The 27,616-nt window shown below is 56.5% G+C and overlaps 2 protein-coding genes across 4 annotated transcripts; one reads left to right on the top strand and one right to left on the bottom strand.

The window, feature by feature from the left end:
- LOC146333434 (U6 snRNA-associated Sm-like protein LSm7) lies at positions 1 to 5,104 on the bottom strand. Of its 2 annotated transcripts, none has more exons than XM_084825946.1 (4): positions 4,150 to 5,104; positions 2,323 to 2,413; positions 1,685 to 1,756; positions 1 to 714 (listed from the first exon to the last, which is right to left on the bottom strand). In XM_084825946.1, the coding sequence occupies exons 1-4, from the start codon at positions 4,213 to 4,215 to the stop codon at positions 572 to 574; spliced, it is 372 nt and encodes a 123-aa protein (XP_084682072.1). In that variant the 5' UTR covers positions 4,216 to 5,104; the 3' UTR covers positions 1 to 571. The 2 variants fall into 2 exon arrangements, with proteins under 2 accessions (XP_084682072.1, XP_084682073.1); XM_084825947.1 differs by lacking the exon at positions 4,150 to 5,104 and adding an exon at positions 4,087 to 4,125.
- On the top strand, positions 4,828 to 27,436 carry LOC146333435 (signal peptide peptidase-like 2B). 2 transcript variants are annotated; one of them, XM_084825942.1, is made up of 16 exons: positions 4,828 to 5,013; positions 10,954 to 11,073; positions 11,225 to 11,407; positions 12,467 to 12,556; positions 12,704 to 12,843; positions 13,766 to 13,908; positions 14,845 to 14,941; positions 16,248 to 16,364; positions 17,596 to 17,677; positions 18,467 to 18,541; positions 19,286 to 19,348; positions 20,389 to 20,488; positions 21,526 to 21,570; positions 21,961 to 22,038; positions 23,296 to 23,456; positions 24,808 to 27,436. In XM_084825942.1, the coding sequence occupies exons 1-16, from the start codon at positions 4,927 to 4,929 to the stop codon at positions 25,144 to 25,146; spliced, it is 1,920 nt and encodes a 639-aa protein (XP_084682068.1). In that variant the 5' UTR covers positions 4,828 to 4,926; the 3' UTR covers positions 25,147 to 27,436. The 2 variants fall into 2 exon arrangements, with proteins under 2 accessions (XP_084682068.1, XP_084682069.1); XM_084825943.1 differs by lacking the exon at positions 21,526 to 21,570.
- The last annotated feature ends 180 nt before the right edge of the window (positions 27,437 to 27,616 follow it).

Raw genomic sequence — 27,616 nt, forward strand, 5'->3', positions numbered from 1 at the left:
AACAGTTTTTGGATAGGTTTTATTATTTATGAACTCAGAAATTCTCTACCAGAGAGGAATTCTTTTAAAAAAGAAATAAATTTTCCACCTGGGAAGTGGAGAGGTTTTGCACAAACTTCATCAACATTCCTGACACTTTGTGGAGAAACATGCTCCCAGCCCATACCCCGTCCCAAGAAAGGAATGCAGATACTGTCAACAGAAAAAAATGAAGCCCTGGGCAGACACAGCAAGCTGAGCTGCGAGGAGGAGAAAGAACAAGAATTTTGAAGAATCTTCTGTGTAATTCTTTATTGAAACTTCTCGCACTGTTTCACTGGCTCAAGTCAGAGTTTACAGCAAGAGGTAATTTTCTGAAAAGGGCTTGGGACATCTCCCAGCTGCAAGGTGATGCATAGCACACCTCCTCTTTGCAATGCATGTCAAACCACAAAGTAAAAACACACAAGGTCCTTCTCCTGTATAAAACAAACGTAAAAAAATAATTCCCCCTTGCAAAAAGGGTCTTCTTCTCAGGCGATGTTGGTCTTTCCAGTCCTCTTAAGCTTTCAGCAGCAGCCCCCAGAAAAGGCTACCCATCTTGCTGCTGAATGAAGGGGTTTGGAATAGCTTCCATCCCATCCTGGGGGCAAATGAGGACAACAGAGGTCCCTCTGCAGACCACCAGTCCCAGCTGACGGGTGTCCTCTGTGAGCTTGTACTGATCATCTGGATCTGAAAGGAAAACCCCCAGAAAGAGTTACGGAACTGGGCCCCACTGACATGCTCCGTTACCCTCCGAATGCAAAGCTGGAAGAAGCCAAGAGGGCAGGAGGCAAAGGCACCCCCTGCAAGGCAGAGGTTCAGCCATTCCAATTTCTTTATGCATTCAAAGGTCAACATGAGCTGCAGCTCACCATCCCTCAGCAAGGCAAGAGGCTTCTGTGATCAGCAAGGCCAACAGGGTTACCACTGGCAAGTGGAGATCATCATGACGTCTCTCTCAGGGGCTATTAGCTATAATAGTTAAATGGGACCTCCATGTTCAGAGGCAGTAGATTTGTGTGAAGGTAGGCCTGACTTGTAAGTAGTTTGGTTCAGGCAAAGTGCCTGATGGGATTGAGAGAATGTGTGAGAAGGTAATTGTAACTTCCTCAATATAAGCAAGAAATCCCTATCCACCAAAGCAGCTCATCCCTAAAGGTAAGGCAGCTGTGCTGATAAGGCTGTTGCTGAGCTAAATTAGCTCTTGAGCATGCGCAGTGTATTTTCTTTGTTCTCCAGCTTTCAGTCTGTATAAATGCATCCTGTTTCTTGGGGTGGGGGTGAGATGCAGTCTCGACTGTCTCTCCCACAGCTGTGATGTGCTTTAATAAATTTCTGACTGTTCAACCTAACCTGCCTTGGATATTTCCTTAACATCAGTGAATGGCTTGCAGCAAACAGAGGGGGAGGAGCACTTCTCTCCTGCACAGCTTCTGGGCTTCTTAGCTGGGCATCTGTCTGGCCACTGTTGAAACCAGGACCTTGGCCTGACCCAGCAGGGCTCTTGTGCTGTTCTCATTCACAGGGTAAGAGACAAATTCAGGGAGGGGAAGGTTTATCGGCTAGCATCAGCCAGAGTCCAGGGTCAGAGGCAGCCCACTCAGACACCACGGCTCCTACTTCCACACATTCGCTCCATGTCACGGAGTCCTATACGCACCTCTCATATACTCAATGGTACCATCCAGCACGAGGTTTAGTAGCGGGTCAAACCCTTTCAAGACACCACTGGCTATTAGAAAAAGAAAAGAGAAAAATCAGGAGCCCTCAGTAACTCCCTGAAGGCTGAATGGAGCAATCTGTGGTGATTAAATTAAGCTCTAGATGTCAGACTGGCAATTCCCAAACTATTCGAAAAAGCTGGGCAAGTAGGATGATGCCAGAGGGTGACTGAGGAATTCCACCAAGGACATGCTTAAGTTCCACCCCACCCCACCCCGCTCCCAATTTTGCTGGACAAAGAATCCCCCAATTCTAATTCCATTTCACTGGAACTGAATTAGAATGAGATGGCTTTTAGGAGCTAGGTAAAATCATTCATCTCCTTGGCTATTTAATAGCACTTATTGCAACGGATCAACTGAATTTTGCCACTGACATTGCAATGTTTTAGTTGCTATGTGGTGATCTACTGTAACAGCTACACATCTTGCTGAAAACCCATCATCAAGAGACTCTGGAGTTTCAGCTCTGCAAGATCTGGATGGTGACAGGCTGTCACGTGCACAGTATCATGGCACCAACTCCATGGGACAGAGATGAGGCGCAAAGGAGACAGCAGCTCAGGACGTGGCTTACCTTCCCGGCCGCCCTGGAACTTCACACGGATGGTTTTGTCAATGTATTTGGAAAGGTCCAAGATGCTCTCCTTCTTCTTCTTTTCCTTGTCCTAAATCAGAGCAGGAAAAGGAAGGGGCTGGCATGAGCTTATCACCCAGCTTGCTATACTGTAAGTTGGGAGAAGGAAAAGGTTGGGAAGGGCTGTAGCTCAGTGACAGAGCCCCATGGCATACAGAAGGTCACAAGTTCAATCCCTGACAGCATCTCCAGGGAGAGCTAGGAAAGAATTCTGCCTCAAACCACAGAGAGCCATTGCTGCCAGTTTGTCGACAATACTGGGCTAGATGGACTGAGCGTCTGACTCTGTACAAGGCAGATTTCTATGTTATCTAACCCTCCCCAGAGCAAGGAAATCCCTCCTATGGAAGCATCTCCAACAAGGATTAACAGTTGACTCCACCCTGGTGTGGGACAGAGGGGCTGGCAGTGCTATTCCCAGCAGAGTAGGAGGACCAGAAGTAAGGGTCCAGCCAACTCTTAAAGCCACAACAGACAGTGTAAACAATGCAGGAAAACTTTTAATGCATGTCTTGTTAGATTGGCAAATAATGGATTGGGGACAACAGCTTATTTGTTGTGGTGGTTTTATTTTCTCTCTCTAGTTATTGCTATTAATTGCTATACAACAACTGCTTGGTTTATGAGGTGTTCCCAGCATCTCTCTTTGTGCTAGAGACTGCACCTGGGATCTCGTTTGTTTCTTTATATGACGCCTTTCCTCCAAAGAGCCCAAGGCCATGTACATGATCCTTCACGGCCAACCCAGGTCTCCCTAGCCCCGGACTGGAACCGCCACACCACAGTGGATCTTCTGCTTATGGGGCTGGCAGCTAAGCGCAGGCATGGGGAGCGCAGGCCATTTGCTCATGAATGGATGAACCTGCCTTACCCCCACTGGACCACCAAACCAGTCCAGGCCATTCCCAATAGCAGTTGCCCTCCTGGAGGTGTCAGGCAGAGGGGGTGTGTGGATTTCCTCCCCAGCCCTCCTGTGGCTGCTGCCAGAGGTCTTTTCCACTGGAGGCGCTGCCAGAGGAAGCAGCTTGACACCAAGCCAGCCCCCCACCCTGGTCTGCCTAGCCCAGGGCTGCTGACACTGACAAGCAGCAGTGGCTCTCCCTCCAAGATCTCAGAGAGGGGTCCCTCCCAGCTGCTCTACCTGGAGTTGCTACCGGGGATCAAACCTTCTGCGTGTAAAGCCGGGGTTGTCACTGGGCCACAGCCCCTCCCTTAAAGATAAAGATTCTAGCTCTCACGGCTCCCAAAAAAGGTCTGATTTAACGAGGATCATCAGACGTCGCCGAAACCAAGCCAGACCCCCCACGCCGGGAACAAAGGAATGTGGGAAGCCGCCCGGTGCCGAGTCAGGGCCTCAGTCCGGCTAGCCCAGTATTGCCGACGCTGACTGGCGGCAGCGGCTCTGCAGGGCCCCCAGCAGGAGTCTCCCGCAGCCCTCCCCGCAAATGCCGCGGGATCGGCCGGGAGCTTCTGCCCTTCCCCTACCGATAAAGCCGGCCCGCGGGCCTCATGGTCCTGGCCCCCGGGCTACCGGGCGAGGAGGGGGCGGGGCCGAGCCTGGGCCCTTCCGCGGCCAGGCCGGCCTCCGCCCCCGCGGGGTTCTGCTGCGAGCCCCTTGGGGCAGGGGTCTGCCAGGCCCCTTCTTCGCCGCCGCAGGAGCGGGGGGGGGAGCGGAGCGGGGGGGGCCGCCGCCGCCACACTCACCGCCATCTTCCTCTCCGCAGGCGGCCCGCCCCTGACCTCGCCGCTCGCTCATTTCCGCCCCACCTTTTCTCCAATCGCCGCCTGCGACTGGGTTGCCGGCCCCGCCCTTCCGGCAGCCGCGGGCGCCATAGAACGAGACAGTAGCAAAGCGCAGAGTGACGCGCAGACCCTCAGGGCTTCGGGGTCCGGGCGCTGCCGCCGCTAGGCTCGGGGGCCCCACGGGGCTCTCCGCGGCCATCTCCGCCTCAGGCCGCCTCCGTAGGCTGTTGAATTACGGCCTTGTTCCCCCCGAGACCCAGAGCGAGCGGGCCGCGCCGGGCGCCGGGCGCGAGGGCCTCCACAGCCCGCTCAGGGAGCGCCTGGCCCGCCAGTCCCGCGGAGCGTCCCCAGGGACGCCGCCGCGCCGCGGGCTCCGCGCCGGGACGAAGGCTCCCAGCCCGGCCCGGCGCGCCTGCGGGCGGAGCGAGGCCCGCGGCGCCCAGCGCGCCCCAGCCAGAGCCGCGGGCCTGCCGCCCAGCACGCCGGCCGGGCCCCCTCGGGAGGGCGGGGCCGCTCCGCCGCCCGCGGGCCCGCCGCAACGCCGGCTCCGCCTCCAAGGCGCGGGCCGGGCGGCGGCGCCCACAGAGCCCCGCGCCTGCCCAGGGGCGCTGCAGCCCCTCCGCGCGGCGGGCGGCGCTCTGGCCCGCCGTCTCCATGCGCCGGCGAGGCCGCGAAGCGCGCGGGGGCGGGCGAGGGCGCAGCTTCCGGCCGGTTGCCGAGTAGCGGCCGCTCGTTCCGGCCTGGGCCGGAAGTAGCCCGCGCCTCGCTCCTCCCCGGCGGCAGGGAGGACAATAGGCGGCGATGGCGGCGGCGCCGGCTTCGGGGCGGCGAGCCTTGCCTGGGTCGCGGCCGCGCCTCCTCCTCCTCCTCCCGCTGCTGGTCGCCCAGGTGAGCGGCCTCGCGCGGCTCGCCGCCCGCGGGGGGGAGGGGCTCCCCGCGTCCTCTTCCGGGTCCGGCCCTCCCGCCCGCCGCGCCGGCACGCGGAGGCGGCCGCCCCCCCCGCCCTCGCCCTCTGCGCCGTGGCGGCGCGTCGCTCTGCCGCCCCTCAGCCGGCCGCGCGCCTCTGGAGGGCGGGGCCGCGCTTGGCCTCCGCTCGGGCCGAAGCGGCGTCTCCGGCGCGCGTGCCCGCCCGCCCGCTCGCGGCGCCGTCCTGAGCCCGTTGGGACAGACCGCAGCCCCGGGCGCCCAGCCTGGGCGTGGCCAGGGCTGCGGCCTTGCGGGGCGCGGGACTCGCTCGATCCCCCCTGGCCCGCCCTGGGGCCCGCGTAGACCCAGAGCTCTTGTTTTAGTAGCCGTGGTGTCCTGGCCGCCGACGGAATTGACCTCAGCGTTTGGGGCTTAATATCTGAAGGATGCGATCTTCTGCTTCTTTAGGCAGAAAAAGCCCTGTAACTCCAGCTGGGGAATGCTAGGAGTTGTGGGACTTTTCTCTGTCCAAACAGGCATGGGATTGTGCCCTGAAAGTATTTTTATCAAGCTCCTCAGCCAAAAAAGGCTCCCGGAGCAGCTGACGTGCAGCAAGCAAAACCAGATGGTCCATCCCCTCTCAGGCTTGCAGTCTGAAAAACCTCCTGGGCCCGGCCCCACAGTGTGGCTTTCTCACTGAAGAAAATAAGAAATGCTGGGTCAGACCAGGGGTACATGTAGTCCAGCATTCTGTTCACACAGTGGCCAACCAGCTGCCCATGGGACACGCACAAGGAGGACAGGAGTGCAACAGCACCATCCTGCCCGTGTTCCCCAGCAACTGATGTACATGGACTCACTGCCTCTGATACTGGAGCTATTGTAGAGGCATCAGGATTAGCAGCCATTCTAATCCTAGCCTTCTCCAGGAGCTTGGGTACCCCCCTTTAAAGCCATCCAAATTGATGGCCATCACTATGTCTTGTGGGAGCAAACTCCATAGTTGACTGTGCTATGAGAGCATGTTTAGCCTAGAGAAGAGAAGACTGAGGGGAGATAGAATAGCGCTCTTCAAGTCCTTGAAAAGTTGCCACAGAGAGGAGGGCCAGGATCTCTTCTCGACCATCCCAGAGTGCAGGACTCGGAATGATGGGCTCAAGTTACAGGAAGCCAGATTCCGGCTGAGCATCAGGAAAAACTTCCTGACTGTTAGAGCAGTATGACAATGGAACCCATGACCTGGGGAGGTGGGGGGCTCTCCCACATTGGAGGTGTTCAAGACGAGGCTGGACAGCCATCTGCCAGGGATGCTCTGACTTGGATTCCTGCATGGAGCAGGGGGTTGGACTTGATGGCCTTGTAGACCCCTTCCAACCCTACTGTTCTATGATACTATTCTGTGAGAGGGAGTCCTTCCTCTTACTTGTCCTGAATCTTCACCAGTCAGCTTCATGGGATGACCCCACTGGGTTCTAAAATTGTGTGAGAGAGAGAGAAATGCTAGAACCCGCTCCCTTGAAGCTGATTGGTGAGTGATTCAGGACAGATTCTTAGACCTGTTTTCCCCCTCTGTGAAATGGGCTCACTGCAGCCTCTGCTCCCAGAGCCGCCCCACAAAGCTGCTATGAATTGCATCACCTGCCTTAGGAAGAGAGGACAGACCTGCCCCTCTTTTATCCTTACATTTTCCCCTCAGGAATCACCACATTTAAGGCACTGTTGATGTGATTTGCTGGCCTGGTTGCCCTCCTTGAGGTTTTGGCTTTCTCCCTGGGGAGGGTCTGGGTGATGCCCCCCGTGAAACACGGCACAGCTTCTTTCCTCCGGGGGCGGGGGCAGCATGTCTCTTAGCAGGGAGTGGATGCCTGTTGTGCCTACAAATGTCGATGCACTGTGCCATGCACTGCGCACGAGGCCTGTTTTGAACTGCTGATAAGCAGGCTGCAGGGAAAGGAACCAAGGAGCCAACGGTGTCTTGGCTTTCAAGTCGGAAAGAAGGAGAGGCTGTTGCAGAGCAAAGGAGAGCAGCGCACGGCAAGCAGAGGAATAGGAGTGCAGCTCTGGCTGTGCCCTTTGGAGTGAGATGTGTGCTTTTCATACAGCAGGGGGCAACCTGGCACTCTCCAGATGTTGTGGACTACAACTCCTGCTAAGGCAGAGCGTTTGCGCTGAGTGTTTGGTCCTTTGTGGCCGTTACCTAGGCAGTCCTGGAAGGTGATTCTGGATCTGTGTGTTGCCGAGGTGGAGCTTGGGTGAGGCTAGGGTTCGGAGAGGGCAGCTTGCAGGGGGTTCCTGCCTGAGGCCAGACGAGGGAGTTTTAAGTGCTTGGCTACTGCCTGCTTCTGGCTGCCTTTGCCCTGAGATCTGCCAACTTGGCTCCCTGCCCTCACCCAACCTGGAAAAGAAGGTGCTACAGTCACAGCCAGTGTCACAGTGTCACCCTACTCCTGGGTGCAGAGAGCAGGGGAAGGTGACTGGAAGGTCCTTGGGGTGCTGGCTGAGGCAAGGCACCCTCCCAGCTGTCAGAGGTGCTCACCCCCGTAGGTGGGACACCACAAAAACATGGCACTAGGGGGTGTGTGTGGATGTCAGTTGCCACCTCCTCCAGGTTGGTCATGGCTGCCCTAAAGCAGTCTCAACCTGCCCCAAGCCCCGGGGCAGAGGGAGGCTGGATCCTGAAAGCGGCAAAAGTGTGTCCTGTGCATGGCCGTTTCAGACGCTCCCCTCCCCCTCCGTAAGGCATGAAGCCCTTGTGGGCATCAGGCAGTTTTTGTGCAAGTGCGGTGTTAGCTTCTGTCTTTCTCTGGACTTACGTGTTTCCCCCACTTAAGACCTGTGAAGGTTTGGCTGGCTGGGGCCTGTGTGTGTGTTTGTGTGTGTCAGGGAGAGCAGGATGGGTCAGAAGCTGCCCCCTTGCAGAGCCTGTTCTCTTGCCTATCTCCGCAGCAAGAAGCACCAAAAACCTTTCACGGAGATGGCCGTTGTTTATTTTTTTGGCAGTCCAAACGTATTCACTGTAAACCTTTCTAACCTGCTGTTCCACCATGATCTGCACTAGAAACCATGCAAAAAGCCCCTGGAAAGCCTTGGAAAATGAAGCCTGCTCTCCCCCAGGGCCAGCAAACCTTCCTTCTTCGTGCTAGGTAAAAATGGTTCACGGACCGGCAGCTGTATATTGGGTGGAGGGGAGCAGTTTCACAGGTGAGGCCACAGTCTCTCGGGACGGAGGGGGAGTCGCATCTCCTCAAGGCCCCTGGGTGAGCTTTGGGAGCAAGAGGGGATTTTTACTTCCTGGTTTCTCCAAAATCTTCATTAATTTGCACTGGATCAAGTTTAGAAATGGCCAAATAGGTGCTGGTGTGGCTGTGGTGGTTCCTATGCCCAGTTTATTGTAGATTCATTTGTTACATTCATATCCTGCCTTTTTTCCTCCTCCAAGGAGCCCAAGGCGACTTACATTCCTACTTTGGCTCAGTCTTCTCCCAAAAGAGGGTCTATGACCCCCCTGGCAAAGGCAAAGTGCAGGCTGAAGGGGCAGGATTGCAGCTTGAGATCGATAGGCATATGGTCAAGGAACACCTAATTACTTTGAATGAGTTCAAATCTCCAGGGCCAGATGAACTGCATCCTAGAGTAAGAAAGGAACTGGCAGAAGAACTCTCAGAACCGCTGTCTATTCTCTTTTTGAGAAATCATGGAGGACGGGGGAAGTGCCAGATGACTGGAGGAGGGCTAATGTCCCTAACTTCAAAAGGGGTAAGAAGGAGGAACCTGGGAACTACAGACCAGTCAGTCTGACATCCACCCCTGGGACAATTCTGGAGCAGATGATAAAGCAATCCATCTGGCAGCACCTGGAAAACAATGCAGTGATGACTCAAAGCCAACATGGATTTGTCAAGAACAAGTTCTGCCAGACAAATCTGATCTCATTTTTTTTATCAAGTCACCTCCCTTGTGGACCGTGGGAATGCTGTAGACATCATATACCTCGACTTCAGCAAAGCTTTGAACGAAGTGCCCCATGATCTCCTGATGAGCAAACTAGCTCAAAGTGGGCTAGGTGAAACAACGATCTGGTGGATCCACAGTCGGCTACAGAATCGGACTCAAAGAGTGCTTATCAATGGGACCTTCTCCAACTGGGGAGAGGTAACGAGTGGGGTACCGCAGGGCTCAGTCCTGGGCCCAGTGCTCTTCAACATTGTTATTAATGACTTGGAGGAGGAGGTGTAGGGAATGCTGATCAGATTTGCAGATGACAGCAAATTGGGCGGGATAGCTAATACTTTGGAAGACGGAAACAAAATTCAAAGTGATCTGGATAGACTGGAGCGCTGGGCAGAAAACAACAGAATGACATTTAACAGGGACAAATGCCAAGTTCTGCACCTAGGACAAAGAAACCAAATGCACAGTTACAAGATGGGGGATACATGGCTCAACAACACTACAAGCAAGAAGGATCTTAGAATTGTTGTTGATCAGAAGCTGAATATGAGCCAACCATGTGATGTGTCTGCAAAAAAGGCAAATGCTCTTTTGGGCTGCTTTCATAGAAGCATAGCTTCCAAATCCCAGGAAGTACTAGTTCCCCTCTACTCAGCACTGTTCCCCTCTACTCAGCACTGGTTAGGCCTCATCTGGAGTACTGTGTCCAGTTCTGGGCACCGCACTTTAAGAAGGATGCAGACAAACTGGAGAGGGTTCAGAGGAGGGCAACAAAGATGATCAGGGGACTGGAAACAAACCCTTATGAAGAGAGACTGAAAGAACTGGGCATATTTAGCCTTGAGAAGAGAAGACTGAGGGGAGATATGATAGCGCTCTTCAAGTCCTTGAAAGGTTGTCACAGAGAGGAAAGCCAGGATCTCTTCTTGATCAGTCGAGAGTGCAGGACACGGAATAATGGGCTCAAGTGCCAGGAAGCCAGATTCCGGCTGAACATCAGGAAAAACGTCCTGACTGTTAGAGCAATACGACAATGGAACCAATTCCCGAGGGAGGTGGTGGGCTCTCCCCCACTGGAGGCCTTCAAGATGAGGCTGGACAGCCATCTGTCGGGGATGCTCTGACTTGGATTCCTGCATTGAGCAGTGGGTTGGACTCGATGGCCTTGTAGGCCCCTACCAACTCTACTATTCTATGATTCTATGACAGGGTCTTCCTCCTCACTATTTTGTGCTCACAACAGCCCTGCAAGGTAGGCGAGGCTGAGAGCCAGTGACCAGCCCAAAGTCCCTCAGGAGCATTGTGTCCAAGTGGGAACCAGAACCTGAGGCTCTGCAGCAGCAGTCAGGAGCACAGCGGAGCTGGGCAGGGTGCAGGGAGAGCGGATCCTCTACCCTCCTGGAGCCCCCGACAGCCGTGTCTTGATCTGCCATCTGAATGCTGCCAGGGACGGGTGGAGATGGGTTTCTTGCAATTGGGAAGGGTCCATCTCAGGAGCCGCCCGCCCCGTCTCCGTCAAGGGTGGGGGTTACGGAGCAGGGGCCCAGAGGCCATCAGCTGGTTCTGCTGTCTGAGGCTCCAGGGGAGGGGACATTTGGGGTGCAGGCACCTGGCTGCAGGACATGACACCTGGCTTGATCTTATTTCAGCCTCAGACAGACCCTTTTATTTCCCCCGCTTTCCTCATCCTCTTTATGTTGCTCCTCTGCTGTTGGGTGTTTATTTCTCATTCCACGGCTTGCTTTTATTTTGTGGCATGCTCTTGCTTTTTGCTATAACCGTAACATCTTGTGAACTGTGATGGGAAACTGACGGGGAACGGGCCTTACCCCTCTTCCTGCTGTGTGTGGAGCTGGGGGTGGTGTTTCAGCAGCAGAGCCCCATGTGGTGCACATCACCAGATGCTAGTCCTTCTCGATGCTGCTGCGGAAGAGTGACGGTGGTGATGTCTTCCGTGTGTGTTTGTGGCAGGTCTCCTGTGAGTTTGGCATGGTCCGTGTCTTCTCGGAGAGGGGGAGCGGCAGAGGCAAGGACTACTGCATCCTCTTCAACTCCCAGTGGGCCCACCTGCCGCATGACCTGGGCAAGGCGGTGAGTGCTTCTGACTGACCAGTATGGAGGTCTCTTTGGCCCTCTCCCAAGGCCTTGGGGCAGACCTCTCCAGCCACTCAACATTTGGCTGGGAGCTGCTCCTCTGCTTGCCTTCCTTCCTTCTAATTTCCTTGCTCTTCCTCTTCTCCAGTCCCTCCTGCCGCTGCAGGACCAGACAGTGTCTGTCTTGTGTGCTCCATCCGACGTGCCTGACGGGGGCTTCGGCAACACCGTCCCCATGGTCATGCGGGGCAACTGCACCTTCTATGAAAAAGTGCGGCTGGCTCAGCTCAGTGGGGCGCGGGGCCTGCTGGTCGTCAGCCGGGAGAGACTGGTGAGCTTCCTTCCTTGGTCCTGCACCAAGGTTCTCGGGCTATAGATCTGGGGATTTCAGGGAGCGCCCCTGCCACCTCTTCCTTCCCGTTCCTCCTCCCGCCATCCTTCCCCCTTCGCCAGATTAAGAAGGGAGCCTAGCTGGACCTCAGCAGGGGAATCTCCAGTCCTACACCCTGGACTAGAGGGTCTGGGCAGGGCACGAAGGCACCCCCCACCCCTGCTCTTCACACCAAGCAGCGGGTATGGAAGGTTACACTGCTTCCCCACTGGAGGCTCCGTGCCGCTGCTGTCACAGACTTGCAGACAGTGATGATCACGCCCAGCCCCGTTGTTCCTTTCATTCCAATGCAGATGGGAAGTCCTCCAGAGGGGGAGGCCTTCTGCGCCTCTTCTGTATGTCATGTAGCTTGTGGAGGGCCCCCTTGTGGAACAGGCTCCTCTAATTTCCGTGCTCCTGCTCTGTCCCAGGCATTCAGTGTTTCCCCCACGCAGTTCTGCTCCGATGGCTTTCCTTTTGATCCTCTTTGTTTTAATTTGTTTCGCGTTCTGCATGGCTTCCCCTCCCTCAATATTAGTATTCCTTTCAAAGCCTCTTCTAAACAATTAGAATTCTTTGGAAGTTCTGAACCTTCTGCTGTTCTGCACAGCTTCTCGAGTCCCATGCAGAGTCTCGGCTTTCCTTCTGGAAGGGTGCCAGGTGCCTGCCAAAGGCCCTTCTGTTCTGAGGCTGGGGCTCGGGGGCTCTTGTATCACTGCTGGCCCCTGGCCAGCTCCCTTATCTCCCCCCCGCCGCCACCCCTTACTTCTCTGTCCCGTTCGCCTCTTGCCGTTGCATTGTGCTCAAGCTCTGCAGCAATTTAAGTCCTGAGCTCACAACAAAGCATGTAAACTGAGCCAGCCGATGCACAAGAGCCCTCCTCAAATGGCATGTTTCATGCTTTCAGCGCAGACTTGAGATTTTGTGCCACGGGGCTTGGGTTGCTGCTGCCACGTTATGCATGGGAAGTCCTTCCCCTCCTTCTGCCAGAACTGCTCTCTCCTCTAATGTGCCCCCCAGGTCCCCCCTGCCGGTAACCGGAGTCAGTATGAGGAGATAGACATCCCCGTGGCCCTGCTGAGCTACACGGACATGTTGGATATTGGCAGGGTAAGCGCATCTCCTGCCCACCTCGAGTTTGTGCTGGCACATCGCTGGGATCGTCACGCGGGTGTCAAGTTTGTGGCTGAACCCTGCTCTCTCTCTCTCCCCCCTCCCCACGGCACCCTCCCTCGGTCTGTGCTGCTTCCCCTCCAGAGCTTTGGCCACTCAGTCAAGGTGGCCATGTACGCCCCCAACGAGCCCGTCCTGGACTACAACATGGTGATAATCTTTGTGATGGCTGTGGGCACGGTGGCCGTCGGCGGGTACTGGGCCGGAAGCAGAGATGTGAAAAAGTGAGTGGGCTGCTGCAGGAGCTTGGAAAGGCCATCGCAGTGGGAGCTCTGGCCCCTGGCAGCCTTCGGGGAGGGCCCTGGGACGCCTGGATTGGCAGCAGCGGGCGGCTTCTGCACTGCCTCTCTGATCCCTGTCAGGTCTCTGACACTTCCTCCGGGCCCTTCCCATCACGGTGGCTGTCCAGCTCCTCTGACAGCGCCACACTTCCACCACAAGCAGTGCAGCCATGACTTGGAGGCGTGCCTCATCAGAGGAGCTCGGATCCTGATGCCCCTGCTACTCCCTCCCTGTCCAGGCCATCTCCTTGGGCTCGATGGTGCTCGATCAGCACCATCAATCACCATCCTCAGGCGTACAGTCCAAATTTGAAACACGTCACACAAGGAATAAGGGATAGGGCAGGAAGGGGGTGCATATAATTGACACTGTTGAAAAGAAAAAGGCTGTTTGACATGACAGCGAGAGTTGACTTCCTCTCCTGCTCACAGAGCAGTTGGTTCTACCAGCCTCTGCGGGTACGTGCAGGGGTCCAGGAGCTGCTTGGGGAGTACTCTGCACTCAGAGGACACCTTCTGTTCTCCTCCTCTGTGCATTTAGCTCATCCCCTTTGCAAGCCAGCGGCCACCACTGCGGCCCCATGTGGCTGCAAGCACTGTGTCACATGAAGGCCTTGCCACTACTGGTGGGTCAGCTCTGTGGCTGCCCTGGTTGGCTGCTTTATTGGGCCGCAGGGGAGAGATCAAAGGTTGTATAGGTTGCTTTGTGGCAACCAGCTGCTTGGCTGTCTCCACCACAGTGCAAGCCCCTGGACTCTGCCTCCACCTGCCTCTGGATCATGGGGGGCCCTGAATTCCTTGCTGGGCCCCCCAGGGTAGCAGGATCAGCAGCTGGCTTCTGCCAATGGGCACATCTCTCTCCCAGGCGGTACATGAAGCACAAGCGGGATGATGGGGCTGAGAAGCATGAGGACGAGACGGTGGACGTCACCCCCATCATGATCTGCGTCTTCGTGGTCATGTGTTGCTCAATGCTCGTCCTCCTCTACTACTTCTATGACCAGCTCGGTAGGGAGCGCTTGCTTGGCGGGCACGGGCAGGGGGCTTGCGGGAGACTCTGGGATCACTGTTGACAGTTAAAGCCTGTGCTTCTGGAACAACAAGAGCCAAGTCCTGCAGCTTCTCCACAGGCAGAAAAACGCGAGGCTTGTATCACCCGGGCGTTGCACCTCTTGCCTGATGCCACAGTTATTGGTGAATTATTAGTGCCGTCGCCCAGTTAAAAGAGTCCAGGTTGATTAATCGCGTGGGTTTTACTCCAGGTTACCCTACTGATTAGGAACAGATGGAGCAGCATTCTCCTGAGCCACACCATTGGTCCTTGGAGCCAGGTGTCGTCCTTACCAGCCTTCCTCAGCCCAGGGCCCTCCAGATGTGTTGGACTACAACTCCCATAATCCTGCAAACAAAGCTGTGCTGATTGCGGGATTATGGGAGTTGTGGTCCAACATATCCGGAGGGCCCCAGGCTGAGGAAGGCTGGCCGACACGTTAGCCAGTGTGCCAAAAGTGCGCCCACCTTTCGAGGCCAGTTTGGACCAAGGCTGGTTTGTCTGTGTGCTTCCCGGAGAAACCTCGACAAGTCGGTTTACCGGACCTGGCTTCCGTGGCTTAGATCAGAGGTGGGCAGCGTCCTCCGGCCTAAGGGCCGAATTCAGTCCAGGGAAGCTCTTGGGGTGGGCGGGGCCAGATACCAGCTTGTCTTAGTCTGCAGCGCTTCCTGCCAGTGCCCCACTGTTGGAGAGGCATTTCGACTGTGTGGGATGTGGGGGGAAGCTGCACAACGCCCGGGAAGCCACGGAGCAGTTGGGGGAAAGGGCTGGATTTGGGGAACGCTAGGGGTCCGGAACTTGGGCCTGGTCCCAGGTGTAGGGGGGTGAAGGGGCAGCCTTCGCTTCTCCTCCCTTGACTCTGGGGGCTGATTTGCTGTCTTTTCCCCTTTCAGTGTACGCCATCATAGGAATCTTCTGCCTGGCAGCCTCGATTGGCCTCTACAGTTGCCTCTGTCCGTTTGTCCGAAGATGCCCTGTAGGGAAATGCAGGTTTGAAGCAGTTTTCTGAATGGGCCTCATTGTCTGTTCTGTGTGCCTACTCCGCAAAAGCAGCAGAGACAGAGAGGTGCAGGGCCAGAGGGCTTCGATGAGGAAGCCGCGTTCCCACTCCCTGGGCCATGGGGATGGTGGTGGGTTTGCTGCCTTCCCACCCCCTTCCTCTGAAGATCAGTGTGTGAGGGAGAAGAGAGCACTTTGGGCCAGCATAAGACCCCATGGACAAAGAGGCACTTCTTCAAATCCAGTTTTGAGTCTCTCTGTTTGCAAGCAGCTGTGTTCGCTAGAATGGCATCCTGCCCCCTTCAGCATATTTCTATATATCACTGATTTTAAAATGTGTGTTGGTTTTATATTTTGCCTTCTGACCCACTTTGGGTACTGAAAATCAGTCTGTATATTCTTAAGGGCGCAATTCTATGCAGGTTTAGGATTTAGGAGTTTTTCCTGTCTAAACGTGCATAGGATTGCGCCCTAAGTAAATCAGACAGGGGCAGGATATGAGAAGTAGAGTCGTCCTTCTAGTGCGTAGGTGGGCAACTCCTTGGGGTCTGCAAGGAAATCCCCTGCACGGACGCACCACACTGAATTTGCTGCTGACATTTGGTGGTGCAGCAGCGAAGAAGCTGCATTCTGTCTTTACAGCAAGGCGTGTGGGGCGTGTGGGCCATGCTTTGCATCGGAGCTGCACTCCACGGAGGCCACGAACAGGCCGGGGCTGGGGCACACACAGGTTGTGTGCTGCCCTGTTCTGGCGACTTGACTGGCAGAACAGAGCAAGCTGAGAGGGACGTTTTTTGAATGTGTGTTAAGGTGTCCCAACCTGATAGTCGGGGGGGCGGGTGCTTGAATCCATAAAAAGAAAGGGAAGATGGGGTCTTGAGGGTGGGGTGGGCGTGGGGGCACAGGAACTCCCTCCTGGCAGAGAGTGTCTCTGGCTGGCTGGGCGTGCCCCACTCACCCAGCCTCTGCTGACTGCGCGGTCAGGTCCAGAGGGACCTCGGAGGCTGTCTTGTGCCACTTTGCCGCCCCCCCCCCGCCCCCCCCCGGCAGCAGCTCTCCAGGGAGGAGAGAGAGGCCTGTCTCCCTGAGGCTTTTGACAGGAGAGGCGCATGGGGTTTGCGCTTGGGGGCTTCTGCGTGCCAAGCAGGTGCTTGCTCCCCCCAAGCTCTGGGCCCTCTCCTCGCATCAAGGAGGGAGAGCGAGGCGCTTTGGACACCCCCACGCCCCCCCTCCCGACGACTCTCCTTCCATCACTGGCTGAGGGCGGGCCTCTTCATGCCGCCCCTCTTGCCTTCAGGGTTCCAGATAACAGCTTGCCCTATTTCCACAAGCGCCCCCAAATCCGGATGCTGCTGCTGGCCGCCTTCTGTGTCACCGTGAGCCTGGTGTGGGGCGTCTTCCGGAATGAAGACCAGTAAGTCTGCCTCGTGGCTGCTCTGCTCCTTCCTTTCCAGTGGTGGTGATGCTTGATCCTTGGAGAAATCCTCACAGGGAACCTTCTTTAAACCCTTCAGTCCAGGCTGAGGTCAGGGCGGAACCCGGCGGATGCTCTGGATTCTCCCTCGGCACCCTGTTCCCACAGGCAAGGCCACCATCTCAGTTTGCCTGCACCTGCCTGCAGTCTTTGTGTCCTGCCTCCCCCGCCCCCCGCTGACTCAGGATTTGATGCTGAGAAAGAAGCAGAAGGAGCTATTGGTGGTGGTGTGTGCGTGTCACGCCACTCCTGCTGAGTGTTGTGGCAGGAGCCATTGGTGGAAGGCAGGCATGGAGAGGCTCCTGCCCACAGGCCTATGGTGGACTGGATTAGGCTGAGGCCAAGTATCCCAGCAGTGAGCAGCCAGATTCTCCCAGGAAGCCCAAGAGCAGGAGAGGGCGGCAGCAGCCTCTCCCCCTGTTGCATGTGGACTGTGGCTGCACCTCTTTGCTGTTGAGAAACCTCCCTCCTCCTCCTTGAATTTGTCTCCTATCCTTTTGAAGCCCATGGCTACTGGTCCAGCCTGCCTCTCCCACCCATCAGCCTCCTTGGCTGACCCCAAGTCCTAATATAACAAATGAGGGAGGAAAACTCTCTCTTCCCCCACATTGCCGTACATCTTTTTTTTTTTCTCACCCTCTATCACGGGTCCCCCTTTTTCCTGAACTGAAAAGTATTTTGTTTTGAAATACTTTGAATGAATGAAAATGCCCCAGACAGTTTAGTCGGCCCTCACGGGGGAGTTTCCCCAGCCCCCTGATAATTTTGGCTGCCCTTTTCTGGCTCTGTAATCTGCTTTCTTGAGCTGGAGGTGAAAAGGGGTGTCACAGAGCTGTGCAGGGGCAAGAGAGCCCACTCTATACGGCTGGAGCATCTTTCCTCAGAGGAGAGGCCAAAGGAGGGGTCGCGATGGATGGGAGGGGGCAGCTGAAGGCGGCCCAAGGAAGCCACTGGGCCCCGCCTGGGAGTGGGGAAGGAGACATGGAGTGGCCCAGGCATGAAGGGAGTTTGTAGAAACAGGGCTAAATGCAAAAGGGACCCAGAGCCCAAAGGGGCCCCTCTGGGGTCACTTTGTCCTCACAAGGAGCACAGGGCAGGCGTGCCCTGGCCCAGCCCCCGCGGGTAGGGATCCATGGAGCTCTGTGCTTAGCTGAGGCCCTTCTCCCTGCAGGTGGGCCTGGATCCTCCAAGACGCCCTGGGAATTGCTTTCTGCCTTTACATGCTGAAAACCATCCGCCTGCCCACGTTCAAGGTGAGGCGGGAGGGGCAGGATAGAGGGGGTGCAGCCTGGAGGAGAGCCCAGTGTTCCTGGCTGTGGGGCCTGCCCTGAGGCCAGGAGGGGCCCTCCTGTACCGTGAAATGTCCAGGGGCACCGCTGGGGGCTGGGGGATGCTCTGGGCAGACTCCTTCCTTCTTAATTCCTGCCCTTCCAGGCAGCCTAGCGGACATCTTCCCTCCCTGTTTTCTCCTCACAACAACCCTGATGGAAAGCAGGTCAAGCAGAAGTTCAGCAACTGGCCCAAGCCCCCTTGTGGGGGATGTGTGGGGGAGGGGGGGGAGTGACCAGAGAGGATCCCAGCTTTCATTTCGATCGCTGGAGGAGGAGGAGGAGACAGAGCAGGCAGCCAAGTTCTGAGTGGAGGGGTGCGGGGAGATGGGGGGACAAGTTGCACTTAGTTGGGCATCCAAGGGAGAGAAGGGGGGCTGGGAGGTGGTGTAGATCTGCCAAGGGGATGGAAGAGCAGCAGCAGCAGCAGTCAAGAATGAATTGAACGTGGACCTTCTGAGGGGGGGTCCTCTGTGGGCCCTTGCGTTGCTGTGTGCCGTCCCAGGTTGCCCCACCCCTGGCATCTCCAGTTCAAAGGATCGGGGAGCAAGCAGTGGGAAAGAGCACTCCCTTTCTCTTTCCCACTGAACCTGGGGCCTCCTGCATGCAAAGCGGGGGCTCTGCCGCTGATCTCAGGGCCCCTTTTAAATAAGCCGCATGTTGCAACCCTCTGTACTCACTTTCATGTCTTCTCCTCTCCCCCCCTCCCCCCAGGGCTGTACTCTGCTTCTCATGGTCCTTTTTGTCTACGATGTCTTCTTTGTTTTCATCACGCCATATTTAACCAAGGTGTGTAGCCCCTTAACATGCGCTCCCGATGGTTGCGAGGGGCTGTGGGGGGACTGAGCCTCTTTCTGCCCACGGTGGTGGAGGTGGGTGGTTTGTGTGGCTGGAGACGAAGGGGAGAGCGGGGTGGGTGGAAAGTGTTTTCTCACACAGCTCCTGCGGAGGTGGGGAGCCTGGAGTGGGAGTCTGTGAGGAAGGGAGAGGGGACTGGGAAGTCTGAATAGATTCCTCAGGGTTGGTGGGGAAGGCAGGCTGGATAGCAGCCCTGGGCCAAGAGGCTACCGGTGCAGATTCAGAGCAAGGGGCGGCCTTGTGCTGAGGCTCCTGCCCTCGGCGATGCTGTGAAGCGGCAGAACAGCCACTTGTAAATACCCTGATACTTTTAAGGAGAGCACCAGTTCCCCCGTGCTGCATGGAACGCCCGTTATTCATACAAAGGTGATGCTAGCCAGGATTGCTCGTGTGCTCATCCGTGTTCTCCTGGCTCGTCCACTGTCCCTCGCCTGCATGCGCAAAATTGCCTCCTCCAGATGTAGAAGGGAGGGAGAACATGGATCTCGTCTGCCTTACTCCAGGGAAGGAGGGGAGATCAATGGCTGACCAGTGAGGATAGTGTTTTGTGGTGGATGAGGGAGATGGTCAGAGCTGTAGACTTCAGAATGTTGCTGTCCATTCTGAGTCCCATCAGTTGGGGAGGCTAGAGAATAACAGATAAGTGAAGTTCTGTTTTTGCCCTGTTTCTTTCAGATGGGGGAGAGCATCATGGTGGAGGTGGCTGCCGGGCCAACAGACTCCGCCACTCATGAAAAGGTGTGCCTGAGAGTTCTCAGGGAGCTTTCAAAGGCTGCTCACGGGACCAGGGGTGGGCGGGGGCTGTTTTGTTCATTCATAATAGTAACAGGATGTCTGTCTGTCTGCGTCTTAGCTCCAAGGCCGTGAAACCGGGCACGCATACTAAGAGGACCCTAGAATTGTGCAGCTCTGGGGTACTTGGTTCTTAGAATGCATTAAGTTAGTTAAATATGTTCTTGTGGTTGAAGCTTGCAGCCGCATCTTCCCTAAGCGACACATAACTTTGCGGCCCATACAGTGTGAAGCCCAAGAAGATTCATAGGCTGAGGGACAGTTATGTACCTGCCCTCTTCCCTGGCTGTGGGGCAGCCCCCCCCCCCCGGAAATGGAGAAGGCTCACCTCTCCATCGGGGGGCTGTAGGGGTGCAGCAGGCCAGGGCACATGCCTTAGGCCTGGCTTCAGATGGGGTGAGCGCAGTCCGTCCAACTGTGACATCCGATTAAACTTGGTTTGAAGGCGTCGCTGTATCAAACCAAGGGCCGTTCCAACCTGTGCAAAGCCAGGTTCATGTGCCAGTTTAAAATCTCTGTAGCCCGCCTTTAAGGTTACAACCCCTTTCAAGGTGACATCTTTCTCCAAAGGAAGTGGGCGGGGGCGGTATTTGCCCCCTTCGTCTTGGCAGGAGTGTTTGCCAAATGGGAGAACAGCATGTTCATCCACAGATCTCCCAGTGTTGGGGGTGGGGGGGCTTGGATTTGGGCAGCGGTGCAGGTGAGAGAGGGGTTAACCCTTTCCCTGTATACAGGAAATTGCACAGCCAACGTTGCTGCTGACTTCCAGCAGAGGGTCCCTGTCTGTCATCTATGCTGGACCTGAAAGGAGCTTTGGGGAGAGAAATTAGGCTGGGGAAACAAAGGGAAGAGATGGCTAGGGGCGGGGGGCTTTCAATTATTGGCCTTCCTTCGGTGCTACACCACAGCAGTCCAACCAGGATGAAGGTGGGAGGGCCCAGGCCTGTCTCCCTAGGCCAGCCTCTTTCCATTTCTCATTCCCACAGCTGCCCATGGTGCTGAAGGTGCCGCGGCTCAACTTCTCCCCACTGGCACTGTGTGACAGGCCCTTCTCTCTCCTGGGGTTTGGGGACATCTTGGTTCCAGGTAGGATTTCTCCAGCACTGAGGGTCCCTGTTGGCCGGGCCACTCCTAAGGAGGCTCCAGAGCTCAAGGGCAGAGCCCAGCCCAAGCCCCGGTCCCATCTCCGGTTAATGGCTCCTGGGTGGCGGCCGGGCCAGGGAGGAGAAACACCTGCTGTGTCTGCGGAGAGCCTCTTGCTGTCAGCCAGAGCAGGCAGAGCAGGGTGGGACGACCAATGGCCTGTCTGTCTCTGTGTGGAAGACCGCTTCCTGCGTGGAAGTTGGGCTCCTGTCCCCTCCGCAGCTCCTCTGGGTTTCTGTCTTCTTGCTGGCTCTCGGGATTTCGCCCTTCCTGCCCAGGTAGCACTTCCACGGGGCAAAGGGCCTGCACAGGCATGCTGCTGCCTTGGCCACACAGGCGACACAAGTGTGGTTTCCACGTGGGAATTAATTGTGTTATGCTGGAAACATTTGAAATGGAGGGGAACCTTCCTGTGGGCCCACCCCCTTTCCCCTGGCTGGCAATCGTCTGGTGACTTTCCAGCTTCTGTACAGCGCCCCCCACCCCCCGCAGAACCTTGAACTGCCTCTTCTTAAAGTGCTTTAAGCTACAATAGGCTGGTATTTTTGCCTTTGCCCCCAGCCCCCTCCCTGCCATCACTGGGATGGGGCCCCCAAAAGCTTCTCCCCCAGGCTGAGCTTCCTCACCCCCACTTTAAAGATGTGGGCAGCATGGAGAGGACAGACTTGTCTTCCGGCCCTGCTGCTGGTGGACTTCCTGCAGGCCTCTTGCTTGCCTCTGGGGCATAGGGGAGCTGGGCTAGGTGGCCCCAGCTGGGTTTGATCCAGCAGGGACATTCTGAAGGGCTGAGGCAAATGCATGGAGGGGAGCTCTCCAGGAAGGCCCCTCCTCCCTCAGCTGTCACCCCTGCCCCAGCCACCCTAGCAGGCTGTGCAGAGGGAGGGGAGAGGGGCCCTTCCACCAGCCCACATGAAAGTCCACTGAATTTTTCCCCTCTTCCCTCCCCATCCCTTTTTCCTTGTGTGTCGTGACTTTTTTAGATTGCCAGCCTGCGGGGGCAGGGACTCTTGTTTTACTGACTGCATGTAAGCCGCTCTGGGGACCTTTTGGGGCTGAGGCATGGGAGATAAATATTTTAAATAAAGAAGTGGCTCTTTCAGATGCGATGGCTGTGATGGGGAGATGCGGCCTCTGTGTTCAGGGGCACCGGGGGGGGGGGGGGGCTGGCCCTTTGGGTCCCTGTGCGTGACCCTCCCCTTGGGGCATCTGGCGGGGCTGGATGGGCCCACTGGGGCCTGATCCATCCGGGCTGCCGCTCTTCTTCTTTGTGGGCATCTGAGAAGCCGAGGCTGCCCTGGGCAGGATCTGGCGGCTGTCGAGGGAGGGAGCCGAGGCCAGCAGGGGCTTTGACTGGCCTGGGACACGGCATGGGGAGGCCCCTCCTGGGCCTCACCCCCCACCCCTTCTCTCCTCAGGTCTCCTGGTCGCCTATTGCCACAGGTTTGACATCCAAGTCCAGTCCTCCCGAGTGTATTTTGTTGCTTGCACTGTAGGTACGTCCGGCTTCTTCTTGCTGTCCTCCTCCTCCTTCCACCTGGGCCAGCAGCCGCCCCCTCCGAAAGCGACGTTGCTGCTCTTCTCACACCTGTTGCCTCCAGCTCTTGCCTCCCCCCAACAACTGAGCCCATGAAAGGCCGCTCCCCCCTGTCCTCTTTGTCTCCCACTTTGCCCAGCAGGCTCCTTAGGTCAATAACCCCAAAGGAGAGCCCTTGGGAGACAGGCTCCCTGACAGCCGCTTTGCGCTGGGGTGGAGGGTGGGTGCCTGGGTCCCCTTTGCACATTTCTTAAAAAGAAGGGTGTATAATGGCCTGGAATAAGGCAGGTCCCATGAGGAAGAGCTAGAAGGAACGGGGACATTGCTGCAGACAAGCAAACTGTTGGGATAACTGCACCGGGGTAACTGAACCTGGACGCAGGGTTAGTTTTGGTCTGTGTTGGTCTGCTGGCCGTAGCTGGCTGAGCCCACAAGCCTTCACTGGGCTGGGCTTGGCGCATACTGAAGGGCTACAGGTCCATGTCTGATCAGCAGGGACTGTCTTGGTGATGCCATCTCGGCACCCTTTGCGGAACGCTGAGAGCCTGCTGAGAGAGGGGGCTTTTTGGCTGGTGCTAGCAGGATCCTGAAAGCAAGGAGAAGGGAGCGGCCAGACCAGCGTGGCCTTAGCAGTTCAGCTGGGTACTCTGGTTGTGTGGCATTCCTTCAACCAACCCAGAATAAGTAAATGGCACCGCTTTCCCAGTGGACAAGATCTGGCTGGGCCGGGCGCCTCTCCTTCCAGCCGGGGTGAGGCCGAGGCACACAGATTCCATCTCTCCCTACCGTGTCTCGTATCCTCTCTTGCAGGAGATCGGGGGGAGGGGGCTGGTTTTGGACCCTCCTGTGCGCTCTCCCTTCAGTTGCTTTGACATTGGATAGAGGAAGGCACCCGCCCACCCGGTTCCCAGGCCACTCTGCTTGTGGGCCTGCTTCACAGGCGCCGCTGCTGCTGCTGCTCCTCCAGTGGAGTGACTGGGGGCTCAGGTGTCCCTTGCCACCCTGGCTTCCCACTCACTGTTTTTTGCTGGTGACTAATATGACCCCCCTGCCTTCCAAAGTGCTGGAATCCTCTCGCCTGCAAAGGCAGCCCCCATCTCGGCAGGCAGAAAGAGGCCTGCCATGAGTCCTGGGTGGTGGGCACAACTGGGCTTCAGCGAGACACCCTGCCCAGCGGCCCCCGGCTTCCTTGCTCTCCCCTTTCCCTCTGCTGCAGCCTATGGCATCGGGCTCCTGGTGACCTTTGTGGCCCTGGCACTGATGCAGAAGGGGCAGCCGGCTCTGCTCTACCTGGTCCCCTGCACGCTGCTGACGAGCTTTGTGGTGGCCCTGTGGCGGAAGGAGCTGGCCATGTTCTGGACGGGTAGCGGCTTTGCGGTGAATACCAGTTTGATATGAGTCTCCTCGAGAAAATGCTAATGTTAGAAAAGCCCCTAACTAGAATTAAAGTTGAGTAAAACTCTTGTCGGTGTTCTCCAAAAAAGCCAGCAGAGCTCTCTTGCATGTTGCTTTTCTCGCTCTCTTTTTACGCTCCTTTTCTGGCCTTCAGAAAAGGCTTGCTTTCTCTCTTTGTCTGTACGTGAAGCTTTTGTATTTGTGGCACATGAATCGCAGAGAGGGCCGTTGGTCCAAAACGATGCCGATGGAGGTGAAATAATGCCCTGCCCTGCAAAGATCACTATGGAAGGGAGGACTTCTTCCCAAGGCACATTGCTAGCCTGTGGTATTGCCTTCCTTAAGATGCAGCCCCGATGTAGACAGGTTTCAGGGGGATGAGGCCGGTCCATGGAGAGTCTGGCAAAGTCATGATGCCTCTAAATGGCCTCCAGGATCCAGAGAGGACTAGAGGGCCCCTCTCGGGTACGATCCAGCATCAGGGCTCTTCCTGTGCTCTTAAAGAGCTGACAAGGGGGTTGGCCATGGGGCACGGTGGCTTGGACCTGCCTTGTAGCCCCACCTTCCTCTGGGTTGAAGCAGGGTAGCCTGTTGTCCTGCAGCCCCCCTAGTGCTATATCGGCAAACACAGAGCAGCGCTGCTGTGGCTGCACTTCCCCATGGTGTCTCTTCAGGGGTGCTGGGGAGCTGGAAAGGCAGGGGGAGTGCAGAGTGGCAGTTGCTATGTTGCCCCGATGCTGGGCTAGGGTGTCTGCAGTAGAAAGCCGTTCTGGCCTTGTCCAGAGGGGGGGAGTGGGAGAATGTGAGCCTCGGGACCCACTGCTGCAAGAGACCCTCTCCAGTTTCGCCCAGGGGGACAGGAGGAGCACCCAGGAGCAGAAGTGGGGAAGCTCTTAGCTGAGCGGCCCTTGAATACCGGGCTGAATGTGAGGCCTTCAGGACAGAAGTGAGAGGATTGAGGGTGGGGGGAAACACCCCCCTCGGAGGACCCTGGGAATTGTCATTCTTGGAGACAGTGGCAGATCTGTAGCCGAGGACTTTCAGTGTCCTTGCAGAATTACATTTCCCAGAATTCCTTGTGGGGCAGGGGAGGAATCATACCTGGGCTAGTTTGACCTTTCAAGATGAAATGGGCTGACATTTCCAGCTTGCTAGCCTGGTCACCCTAGCCAGCGACTCCCATTTGGGGTGGCGTTTGCCCCAGTGAGCTGCTCCAGAAGCTGGTCTGTGAAATCAGTTGTAGTTGCCCGCTCTCTCTCTCTCTCTCTCTCTCTCTCCCTCTCCCCCCACCCCACCCCCATCATCCTAATGTGGTTTGTTCTTCTGTATGCAGAAAGACCTCCCTCATCCTCCCTTGGTGATCTCCCCTGTCAGTTGCCCTACGCCCGCAAAAGAGGTGGGTTCCCCAACACCTACACCGGAAGCAGCTGATAGAGCAGCCACCCCGATTTTCCCCACCGAAGGGCCAACCAGCACCCCCTTGAGCAGTGGGGAGCCACCTCAGGGGCCCTTCCTGGAGACAGCAGAGGAGGAGGAACAGACAGAGCCCAGTGAGATGCCATCTGAAAAGCCAGCCCCCCAGTCGCCCCATATAGAAGAGCCCAGCCGCCCTCAGGACCATGGCCCAGGAAATGAGAGCCCCCCAGCGGCAAAGCAGAGCCAGTCTGACTAGGAACACCCCCTTCTCCTTGCACCCCCCTTGCTTCCGTCCCCGCCCCCCATCACAGACTAACTGGAGTCAAAGCAAGGACAGGTCCCGTCGTCACCTTCACCACAAGAGTGCATCACATCTCTGATCATCGCGCGCAAGGAAACTCCATGGCTGAACTCCGGACACACAAGATAACAGCATTTCACACCAAATTCCCCCTTTCCCCCCTGAATATGGTGCTTTAATGAGTGTTCCGGTAGAAGTTTGATGACCAGTTTTAAAAAGAAACTAGCGGATGCCTTTTCCTTCGGTTTCATGACGCTGGGGTAGTATTAAGATACTTTTTTAAAAAATGTAGACAGTATTTTGCGCTTGCGTGGCTGTGAAATTGCTTTAGCATAGCCTCAGGCGACGCAGGACAGACTGTTGTGCTTCTCTGACTGTAGGCGTTTCCTACAAAAAGACACCCCCCCACCCGGAGGGTTCCATTTCGTTTTCTGTTTTGTTTCTCCTTCCATCAAATGATTTACATACAAACATATCGAGGAATGAGCAGGACTCTAGAAAGCATTTGATCTCTGCGGAAGGCGTTGATTCGGTCTTCGTGTCCAGGGGGTGGCGGCGGGGGGCATGCTGATCCTCTTGGGAGGCACGTTGGAGCCTGTATACGTCCTGGGAAGAACTTTGGTTGTCTCCTTTTGCTGAGCAGCTGTCCTGGGAAGCCCTGTGCCCCTCCACCAGGTTGTGAGCAGGAAACCTTTTAAGGTGGCCCAGCTCTCGGGGGGCGGGGGGTGTCTCAGGGCGGGGGGCTGCAGCTGTGGGCATTTCCCGTGTGGAGAGCAGTCTGGTGTTCCACAAGCTCTGCAGGCGGCGGGAGTAGCGTGGGTCTCCAGCCCCAGTGCTGCTCGTCTTGCCTCCCTGCCTTGAGGGCTGATCCAGGGAGGGCTGGGCTGGGCTGGGCTGGAGGAAAGAGGGGAGGCTGCCCTGGGCTTCCTCCAGCCCCATCCCCCCACTTCGCCATCCCAGGAGGGGCTGGTCCCCGGGCTGTCCCTTGTGTCCAGCCCCTGCTGGTCATGAGCTGAGAGCTGCAGCAGGATGGAAGCGCCTCTGTGGCTCGCTGGGGAAAGAGGCCTGTGGAAAGTTGCTCGGCAGCGCCCCCCCCGGAAACGTTCTCAGCTCGGGGGCGGGGGCAGGAGAGGTCCCCTCTTGTGGCTCTGACCACGAACAACAGGAGCATGATCCATCGGGCTGAATTCCTAGAGCATGTGTTTCTGTCTCTGAGTGTGTGTGTGGGCGGGGTGATTTGAAGCATGGGGCAGTAGCTGACTGCCCCCCCCCAGCCGCCCTTTCCTCCTGAAAATGGAGGGGGCTAGTTCTGAAAGAGGATGTGGAGCTTTGAATGTTCTCTCTTCTGCCAGTTTTCTGCTTTAAATTTCCTCTCCCTCGCTGTATAGGAATCACCTGAGACATAAATTCGCTGCCGGCCTGGCTAGTGAACCCCCACATTCTCGGAAGCGTTGGTGTCCCAAGCAGAGCCTTTCCTCTTCCTTGTAGGGGCTCGTGAAGAGCGCACGTCCTGGGCCACTGGGAAAGCTGGGCGGCAGCCGCAGAGGTGGCCGTTCACACGCAGGCTGAAGACAGGCAGAACAAGCCAGCTGCTGTGTCACCTCTGCTGGTCTCTTGGGAATGGGCAGTGCCCCTAGAACGGGGGGCACAGGTCCCTTCCCCAGTCATGGCTGACCATGAAATAGTGACATGCAGAGTTTAAGCCTCCCAGTGACAACAGTCTTAATGTTGGGGAAATGGGGGTCTCCCTTCTTGGGTGGGGTAGGTGTATGTGGTGGGGTGTAAGTCTCTTCAAGATCTCATTTGGCACCCCGGGCCTGTGAGCTCTGTGGGTTTCTTTGTCATGCTTCCACTATCATGTTCTGTGTCTGCATTCTTTTGTGTTGTAAGACATAGCTCTGCAACCCTATGTGGAAATGTTGACCAGATTCTGTGGAGCTGCTGGCCACCCGACCAGATCGCGTCTGCCAAGTGGCCTCCTCCCAGATCACAAGAGCCTGTCTTAGAGAGAAAGCTTCCCACGTCCCGGCCCCCCCATGCCCTGTTTGGCACAGCTGTGGCTCCTTGTGGGGTACATGGACAGGAAGCAGACCCAGCGTTTGCGCTCTTGTGCAGAATGACAGATGCTTGTCTTAGACGCTACAGGATTATGCCTTAATTTAAGCCATTTTATAAATAATGTATATGGAACGTTTATTTTACAAAAGCAGGCTGAACAATAAAACTGATGAAACTTCAGGTCGTTCATAGTTGAGGTCCAAGTATCATGTTTGAACTTTCTTTTGTTCCATCTTGGAGTCCTTCGGATCCTGATGTGCATCTCTCTGCCTTTGGGCTGTGAAGGACACCGATTCCTTGGGTGGGGCACCACAGGAAGCTGCTGAGCGATCCTTGTGAGATGTCCATCCTTTTCTGGGTCCATGGG

The sequence above is a fragment of the Heloderma suspectum genome, chromosome Z (genome assembly GCF_057233095.1).
Source record: "Heloderma suspectum isolate Gila_16-S chromosome Z, 16-S_ref, whole genome shotgun sequence".
Classification (NCBI taxonomy): Eukaryota; Metazoa; Chordata; class Lepidosauria; order Squamata; family Helodermatidae; genus Heloderma; species Heloderma suspectum.